Below are 10,046 nucleotides of genomic sequence, written 5' to 3'. Positions count from 1 at the left end.
TTTCCTGTTTGGCCTGTGCATGAGACAAATGAGTCTAGTGAATGAAATGGATCGTTGGCAATTTTACCTGCAATTGATCTTGAAGTTGTGGTCTTCTCATGGTAAGAATTAATCCAGCTTCTGGGTTCTGGCATGTACCTATGGTGCAACTATTTGTTCCGAAATTCACTTCATTGAGCAGATACCACCAACAGGGGAGGAACAGAGCCTACGTTTGCCAGGTTCCCTCAGGCTGTGTCAGCCCTCAAGCTGCCTCACACAATTTAGACTATGGGATCCTCCATGGTCTCACCACCTAACAGCACTTCCTGGTGACTCACTCTACTGATGGCTTCCTGCTGAGAGGACTTACGAGCTGGAAACTACAAACTCCTTATACTTCAATAAGACAATATGGTCTTACCGATAGAGGGACATTCTTCCCATGAAAACTGACGGGACTGTTAACATAGTGACATTTTCGGCAGTGCTGTGGTCTTCCTGTGCGCGATGCCTCCAACCTGAAAGGCAGGGTACTAACTCCAGTGTCCTGCCTGTGAGAATGGACCCAATAGTGGTCGACAGAATGATGGCCCCGCAGGTGCCCACATCCTAATCCCTGGAACCTGTGAATATGATGCCTTCTGGAACAGAAAGGACTTTGCAGATGTGATTAAATAAGGATCTGAAGATGGGAAGATCCCCCTGGGTTATCTGGGTGAGTCCAACGAATCACAAGGGTTTTATAAGAGGGAGTCAGTCAGAAAAAGTCAAAGTCAGAAAAAGGGATTGGAAAATGCTATGCCACCGGCTTCATGTTTCTGGGATGAATGTCCAGAAGTGTGATTGCTACATCACATGGGAAGTGTATGTTTAGTTTCTTAATCTGTTCCCCACAGGGGTTGTACTATTTACATTCCCACCAACAATGTATGAGATCTCGTTTCTCTGCACTCTTGTCAGCATTTGGTGTGGTTCCTATTTTAAATTTTAGCTCTTTTAGATAAGTGTACAGTGATATCTCCTTTGATTTTAATTAGCATTTTCCTAATGGCAAGTGATGTTGAACACATTTTCACATGCTTGGTTGCCAGCAATGTTTCTTCTGTGGTAAAACATCAAGTAATGTCTTCTGTGCATTTTCTAATTATTTGTGTATTTATTTTTGTATGTATTTTTACTGTTGAGTTTTGAGAGTTCTTCGCATATTCTAATTAGGAGTCTTTTGACAGGTATATAGTCTGCACACATTTTCTCCTGGTCCATAAGCTGGTCTTTTAGACTCTTAACAGGGTCTTTCACAAAACAAATATTTCCAATTCCGAAAGAATGTATTGACTTTTTTCTCTTACAAATCATCCTTTCAGCATTATTTCTAAGAAAACAAACCTTTATGCATCTCTAATTTCCTGTTTATCTCTGATACACTTTACTGGAATTCTTGAATGTGTTAGTTGAGATTTTTTTCACTAGTTTCAGGAAATTCTTAGGCATTATCTTTCATGATTTGCGACTGCCCCGTTCTTTGTCGCTTCTGATGCCTGATCATTTGCATCTTAAACTCTTTGCGTAGACATGTATGTCACTGTGTTCCTAACTTGTTTCCATTTCTTTTCTCTTTCCCTCATGTTGCTTTTGTCTTTTTTTTCTTACCTATCTTCCAGTCATATTCCTATGTTATAATGTTACATACATTCAGACTGAGTTTTTGATTTCCGTTATTTTACTTTTCATTTCTAGAATGTGAGCTTTCTTCTTATTTATGTGTCATTCTCTGGTGAAATTCTCCTGAGTTCATGACAGTTTTGTCCATATCTTCCTTCAACAAATTAATCATAGTTATGTTCAAGTGTTGGTCTACTAATTTTAAAATCTAGACTACCTAGGGATCTCCTGCTGCACTCTCTATATTTTTTAAAATTCTTGATTACCAATCATATATATGGTCTTGCCTCTTGTCGTGTCCAGTAATTTATCATTGTGTCCTTGACTTTGTGTAAATAAACAACAAAGACACTATTTTCCATAATGCCTTTTATGAAGGTCAGGTGAAGGGCTTCTCTCTCTTCCCTTTGCTGTCCTTTATCCCCATGATCGTGCCAACCCCAACTAGCATTTCAATTCTTTCATTTTGCTAAACTCTAAATGTTCCATTCTTCTCTCTACATACGTATTTTATTCTCTTAGTCGTAATTCACCTCTTTCAGTTTTCTTTAAAAGAAACTAAACCCTGGCTGGTATGGCTTGGTGGATTGAGTGCTGGCCTGCAAGCCAAAAGGTCCCTGGTTCAAATCCCAGTCAGGGCACGTACCTGGGTCTTGGGCCAGGTCCCCAGATGGGGGCATGTGAGAGGCAACCAATCAATGTCTCTCATGCACATTGATGTTTCTCTCCCTCTCTTTCTCTCTCCCTTCCCCTCTAAAAATAAATAAATAAAACCTTTCAAAAATAAAATAAAATTCAATATAGAGTGTAAGAAGCGCTGAAGCACAACTGCAAATAGCAAATAAAGAGCCTCTAGAACCCAGACAAAAGAATAGCCAACTCTAAAAACAGAGAAATAAGAGTGTTTTCCAGGAAGGTATTGGAACTGAGCCTTCATTGTTATTTTTAATAGAATAAACATTTCCATCTGAGAGAACACGTAAGTAAGGAGACACACAATTGGCAAAAATCACGATGAGCAAAGGTCTGCTTTATGTCAGGAGCAGTACTAGATATTTAATACTTCTTAAACTTTTTTACTTTTGCAAAAACCCTCCTAAGTAATTTCTTCCTCGCGATAGTAGATGAAGCCTTTTAGTTTGTACGCGTGCGTGATTTTTCTGAGCTGGATTCCTAGCCATTCTCCCTCCATGGCTACTCACCTTCCTCTTTACCCCAAATTGTTTTCCAGAGAAGATTCCATCTTTCACTGTTTAGGGAAACTGGTGAATAGTTTTGTGCACTAGGAGGATGAAATAAACAGAAGCTCTTAGATAGAACTGGAATGGAGGTTGGTTCCAAGCCAGCCATGATAGTAAGGAAGACATGCATTTCTTGAGGCCCCCGGGACAGTCCAGGCCCACAGGCCAGTCCAGGTCTGGCCATGTGCCAGGAAGCAATGCTCACAACCACCTGCAATACTTGCATTGTGTTATTTTACTTCACAGAAAAAGCTTCCCACAACCATAATATTTCCATCAGTTACACATGTGTATTTGTGATGCATTATGGGTAAGTTAGGGTGTGAGTACAAGTCGAGTGGCAAAAAAAATAAAAATTTAAGGATTGCTTCTGAAATGTCTTCATTGGCTAAGAAATCCACAGCCTCCATTGAGTTAACTCCCCGCCAGCACCTCATCCACTCATTTCTTAAGGGACTCCTGATCTCAGGGAGGGAATTCTCCAGAGCATCAAATTCTCCAGGTATTTCCCTCAGTTTCCAGGAGAAAATATTATTAGGCTAAGAGGGTTTAATGACTTAAGTATAAGGAGCCACTCTCAGGGGAAGAGATCCTCTAATTGTGCCAAGAAGTTTGCTGGGATAAAGAATTAATATTGACTAGTTTTGATTGCTCATCTACATATTTCCATATTTCTGTTGACAAAAAGTCACTGCATACCATCTGTTTCCAAATCAATGAAGATGATATTGTCATATTTTCCATTTATCTTCTATTTCCACCAATATAATTGGTGGTGTTAAGATTATAGTATATGAATAAACAAAAAAATCTAGACAAAGATTATAGTACATGACTTTAATAATGTTTAAATTTAAAACATAGCATTTGATATAGTAATGGCCAGGTATGTTTTGTCTCTACGTGACAAAAAGAATCTACAAATAGCCACTGAAATTAGTCATCTGTATGATAGTAATAACAATAATTACTTAAATCTAAATAATAGTTTAAGTGCACAAAACACACTTTTATGTGTTATCTCATGTGTATCAATTAAAATCTCTGGGTATAGAGATGAAATGTGAAATTCATCTCTCTCAGAAGTCGTTGACAGGTAGATAAAAAAAATATGTTTTTGAGATGCACTTGTTTCTACCTCGTTCACCTAGGACATTAACAGACCATAGAGCAGTCTGAGGCACACAGGTACACTATTGTTCTCTGTCTTTCTTGAAAACCCAAACCTGTTCATTTATTCTAATGACAGCTGAAGTCATTTGCCAGTCAGATACATAGTAAATTTCTTGACATAATCTTAATAATTTTATACCAAACTTGACAAATTAACATAATATTATTTTAATATTTTGGACTCGTTCTTGTTTTTGTATTTATTTTAAATGTCAAAGTCAATCTCTTTTTTTATCCACTGTCCTCTTGCTATAGCTGACTTCAATGGAAAATATTCAAGTTCGGCTTCACTATTATGGACCTTAGAACCACATAGAAAACTCATCTGAAGGAAACAGAATGATGAAGGCCTGTGACCAGCCCTTGTCCACACAGTGTGCCCCAAGCAGGTGACAGAGGACACATGTCACAAAGGAGACCAGCAGACCCTTACACAGCTTTCATCAGTTCTGCGCTCTGTTCTGAATGAAGAGTGAGGTAGCCACTCTGCACCTTAAAGCTCTTTGCTGACTCCTGGGCTCAGTGAGGCCCAGTGAGGAGGGTCCGGTGTGTTCTCTCCACCACTCTCTTGGGTGAACCTGTTGTGTGTGTACGTGTTGGGAAGAGCGGTATTTCCTCTGAGACCTCATGCTCTCCCAACACTTGTTAGAAATAATTAGTTCAGGGAATTTTGAAAAGAAAGTTTTACTCCACTGGGGGAGGTCAAAAAGGAACTGTCCAATTCTATATCAACTCTGAAACCCATAAGAAGTTCTTTCCTTTCACATTGGAACCCATGGGCCCCTGCTGTGTTCCCTTCACGGTGTGCACATCAGAGGTGCCCCCAGCTTCCTTACCTGGGACGGGAGGGGGATGTGGGTGCTCAGGGCCCTTGGGCGATGTAACTGTGGCTTGTTCATCAGCATTCTCCCTTCACACATCCAGATTCAGCTGCTGGGTCCCATGTCCTCTTCATTGTCTTTCTTTTCTCACAGATTTCCTGAACGTCATCTTTCTTTTCTCCTTGTTTTCACTCTGGTCATCCCACTTGGGCTCCCTAGTGAAGTCCCAAGAAGGAGAAAGAACAGTGGACATGGCATGTCTGAGGTTGCCGTCAAATTTGGTAAGTTGAGGATCCTGGGTAGGAAGAAATGGGACCACCTCTATCCAGTCATCTGGTTTTGGTTTTGCTTTTTTTAACCACAGACTATAGCTGACTTGTGGGCATTTGCACATATTATGCACCTTAAAGTAGGCTTGATCAAGTTGTAAAGACGGTGGTTAAATATCACTCATTCAATGAGAAAACTGGAGAGTTTCTGAACTCATTTAATGGAGTTCTTACCAAACACATGAATTTAAAACCTAGTGGAATCTACTGAGTGGGAAAACCCAAAGAACAAAATACTAATTATGGTCCTACATTGCCTGAGAGGATATTGAATAATGGGCTGTCAGTAACAGTGCTGTTGTGTGTTCACAGTGGGACTTTGAACTCCAGTGAGGAGGGTTCAGGCTTCCCCACGGCTCTGCATTTACCTAGAGTGCCATTGGCACAGATGAGCAGTTTGTCCGGCTATGAGACACCAGCCCTGGAATGTGACAGGTCATCCCTCCAAACAACCTGATTGGTAAATCCCCATCCTGGCTCCTTGTAAAAGATGTAGACGATAGTTGGTACTGGGGCATTCTTTGGTTCAATTTTTTTAAACCTTGTGAAATTGAAATTAGCTGGCCAAGGATCCAGAATTCATGGAGGAGATGCACATTCGTCTTATTTTCCAAGGAATAAAAATTTACTTAAATGTGGTAAGTGATCTATTGCATCATACAATTAAATAATTAAGTGCTTGACTTCTATGAGAAATCTGTCCTTTCCTGTGTTGCGCGTGCCATCTAGTTCAGTTTAAAGAAGGTGAGACACACAGACCACTTAAAAGACTGTTCCTGGCAAACCGAGGAGTTAGCCATTCACTATTTAAAGTTCAGAAATATAAAGATGCAGTACTTGCAAAAGGAAAGGCTTGGAAAAGAAAAACAGCAGTTGGATTTTGATATGATACATGAGGGGGAAAGTGGGCAGTGAACAGATAGTTTAGCCACCAGAAAAACTTTCAGTCAGAATAAAAAACTCATGAGAACAATCCTAGTTAAATAGCATCATGCTTTGTGGGTCCTTTGGTTGATTTCAGAAACAAGGAAAAAATAAAATATTGTGCTAACCCTCCAGGAGTGTGCCCATGCCTTTCCCTTCTTCCTACCCACTCCCCCCTCCCAACCCCACCTACCAGGGTGCATCTCCTAAACTCCAAGGGCCCCCAGGAGACTTGCAACCAGGGGAGCAATAGGCAGTGGCAGCTCATCCCAGGCTGACCCTCTGAACCTGTCCCCAAGGCCCCCTTTTCTCTGACTCTCCAGTGAGCTGAGAGCAGCCCCACCTGGGCTCTCAAGTTGCTCCTTCTATGTTCAGCCCATCCTTGTTTCACTGTCTCCAGAAATAAATGCATCATCAATGTTACATAAATTTGTGCTGTGAAATCTTTCCTGGACAAAGTCAAGAACCACACTCTATAGCCCAGCTTGAGGCAGATGAGCTCTGAGCCTGGTTCCTGTCCAGTAATACTGTCATAGTGGAACTACTCACCTTCTCTCCTTCCTCCACCATGTGAACAAAAGAAACCCTGCTATTACTCTATTCAGTAGATAATGTCTGGTGACATTGAATTAATTTCTTGTCTTTTTTTTAGAGATTTTATTTATTTTAGAGAGAGGGGAAGGGAGAGGGAAAGAAACATCAATGTGAGGTTGCCTCTCACATGCCCCAAACTGGGACCTGGCCCACAACCCAGGCATGTGCCCTGACTGGGAATCAAACCGGTGACCCTTTGGTTTGCAGGCTGGTGCTCAATCCACTGAGCCACTCCAGCCAATGTTTCTTTCTGAGATCGTTTAAACATAGGAAAATTGACAAAGACTGGACCAATCTCTGATTCTATTTCCCCTCCAGAGATATTCATGATCACTAGTGTGCTATGTACCCTCCCAGTTTGCTGTACATACATGTGTTCTTTTTTAACCATTTTGTGTATAATTTTAAGTTTCCACTTTACAGGAGGTGGGGGAAAAGCCATCAGTCTGGCTGGGTTGTAACTGCTGATCCCCAGTTATCTAATCACCAAGCTGCCTGTCCCCCCAGGAGGTGTCGCATACGTCCATGACCACTGGGGGAGCTCGATGTGGCCTCTGCACTGAGGACTGTGATAATCCTATAATTTCCAATAAGTGGCTGTTTTGAGGTGCAGAATCTCAGAACTGTTGTAGGGAACACACACCACAATGTGATTTGATTCCAGCAAAGAGGTCTGAGAGCAGTGGCACCTACTCTGCTCCCCAGTCACCCTGGAGATGTAACATGTTTCCTTTCACTGAGAGTCACAACTCTTACTACTTACTAACCACTTAGGAAAATATGCAACAATGGCAGAATAAGACTTTGTGCTTGGTTAACTTACACTACACAGTACACTCTCCCTAAGACATATAAACACTGCCTAATAATCGAAAGTATAGAGTATTATAAAGATTTAAAATATCTTTCATTTTTATGGGTTCATAAGAGATACATAAATAAAATAATCCTATAGTTTTCCCAAAAGTGGAGTTTCTGTGAGAGTAAATGTGAGTAAGAGGGAAGGAAAAGCTATTAAAAAGAAACACTGAATATTAGTTCCATTGAGATGGAGTCCTGGCAATTGTTTTATTTCTATCTTTCTCATCTTTATAGCAAAGCATTCTCTCAAGTTCAGAAAAGTCACCCAACCGTGGGGTTAAAGTACACCATGTGGATAAAAAACATAACCTCAGAGGTTTAGAGCAGGGCGGGCTGGGGGTGGGGCGTGGTGGGATCATGCCTGAGGCAACAGGGAATGGCAAACAAAGGGTATAGAGAACGGATGGAATCAAGGTGCATCCATAATAGTAACACGGTCATCTTCCTCCTAAGATTTGCTTGACAACTTTTACCCTTAGGTTGGATCTGACCCTGGGTTTCCCAGTGTTGACAAGACATTCACTGGTTAGAATGAGATTTCAGCCAACAGGAAGCCGGGTTCTCTGTTGTAGAGACACAAGCCACCACTCCCATCCATGGGTTACATATTACTGGAAGATTTTGTGCTTCCTCATTAAAAAAGGGGGGGACAATTTGGAGGGTTGATTCCTTATAAAATAATCAGTGTTTTTACATCCTACCAATCTGAAAAGAACGATGCAAAAGGCTGGTCAATAATCACAGCCAAGAGCCTCAAAAACTCTGGCATATCATACTCCTCAGCCCGCACAGTGACTGAATTAACACTGATTGAAATTCTGGGTGGGGCATCCGGCATTTCCAAGGAAGTTCCAATGGTACCATTCTACCAGCCATTCATTTTGAGGAAGTACACCTACACTTTTCACAGAGACTCCTCTCTCTCCTAGCAGGCAATATGTGGTCACAGGTGATGGAAAAGGACAATGTGAGTTCTCCCGAAGGCTTCATCCTGGTGGGCTTCTCTGACCGTCCCCTCCTGGAGCTGGTCCTCTTCGTGGTTGTCCTCACTTTCTATCTGCTGACCCTCTTTGGCAACATAACCATCATCTTGCTTTCAGCTCTGGACTCCCGGCTGCACACACCTATGTACTTCTTTTTGGCCAACCTCTCATTCCTAGACATGTGTTTCACCACAGGCTCCGTCCCTCAGATGCTCTACAACCTGTGGGGCCCCGATAAGACCATCAGCTACCTGGGTTGTGCCACCCAGCTCTACTTCGTCCTGGCTCTGGGGGGTGTGGAGTGTGTCCTCCTGGCCGTCATGGCCTATGACCGCTATGTTGCCATCTGCAGGCCCCTACACTACACGGTCGTCATGCACCCACGCCTCTGTGGGAAGCTGGCTTCTGTGGCTTGGTTGAGCGGCTTTGGCAATTCTCTCATAATGGCCCCCCAGACGTTGCTGTTGCCCCGCTGTGGGCACCGGCGGGTGGACCACTTTCTCTGTGAGATGCCGGCGCTCATTGGCATGGCCTGCGTCGATACCATGGCCCTGGAGGCACTGGCATTTGCTTTGGCCATCTTTATCATTCTGGCACCCCTCGGCCTCATCCTCACCTCGTATGGGTACATTGCGCGGGCTGTGCTTGCAATTAAGTCTGCTGCTGGGCGAAAGAAGGCCTTCAACACCTGCAGCTCCCACTTAACTGTTGTCTCCCTCTTCTATGGTACGATCATATACATGTACCTCCAGCCGGCAAACACGTATTCCCAGGACCAGGGCAAGTTCCTCACTCTTTTCTACACAATTGTCACTCCCAGTGTTAACCCCCTCATATACACACTGAGAAACAAAGACGTCAAAGAGGCCATCAAGAAGGTTCTAGGGAAGGGGGGTGAGGACACATAATAAAAAGTGATTCAATTGAGGGATTTTAAGAAATATTTATGCATTTATTTTTAGAGAGAGGGAAAGGGAGGGAGAAAGAGAGAGAAATGTGTGAGAGACACATCAGTTGCCTCCTCCAGCTGGGAGACCTGGTCTGCAGGTCTCAGACCAGGGAAACATGCAACCCAGGCATGTTCCCCAACCGGGAATCAAACCAGTTTTCTGGCTGATGCCCAACCCACTGAGCCACACCAGTGAGGATGGAGATTCTCTCTCGACCTACGTTCTGTATATGTTGTTACACCAGGCAAGTAAAGGAATACTCTGACACTATGGGCTGAAGAGACGCCTGATGGACTGGGAATTTGATGCGTTAGCTGGGCTGAGAAAATGCATTGCTCCAGAACGGACACTCACTGGCATTCCTCTTGAGTCCATCTAAGCCTTTCCTCGTGGGGAGGGCTCCAGTCCCAGACTCAATGGTGAGCTCTGCTTGCAAAACACCAGCTGTGAATGTGGACACTAGCATTTCTGCACCTGTGTCAGCTCCCATCACGATGATGTGTACTTAGTGGGTCCTCGGTATATA

General features: G+C 42.8%; 1 protein-coding gene across 1 annotated transcript; it reads left to right on the top strand.

The window, feature by feature from the left end:
* Positions 1-8,524: 8,524 nt before the first annotated feature.
* LOC118977928 (putative olfactory receptor 2W6) lies at positions 8,525-9,478 on the top strand. Its single transcript, XM_037033105.1, has one exon. The coding sequence runs from the start codon at positions 8,525-8,527 to the stop codon at positions 9,476-9,478; it is 954 nt and encodes a 317-aa protein (XP_036889000.1).
* The last annotated feature ends 568 nt before the right edge of the window (positions 9,479-10,046 follow it).

Source organism: Sturnira hondurensis, unplaced genomic scaffold (assembly GCF_014824575.4).
Source record: "Sturnira hondurensis isolate 20B ecotype Veracruz unplaced genomic scaffold, ASM1482457v3 Scaffold0021593, whole genome shotgun sequence".
Classification (NCBI taxonomy): Eukaryota; Metazoa; Chordata; class Mammalia; order Chiroptera; family Phyllostomidae; genus Sturnira; species Sturnira hondurensis.
The sequence above is the reverse complement of the archived record's forward strand: the minus strand, read 5'-3'. Positions and strand labels throughout refer to the sequence as shown.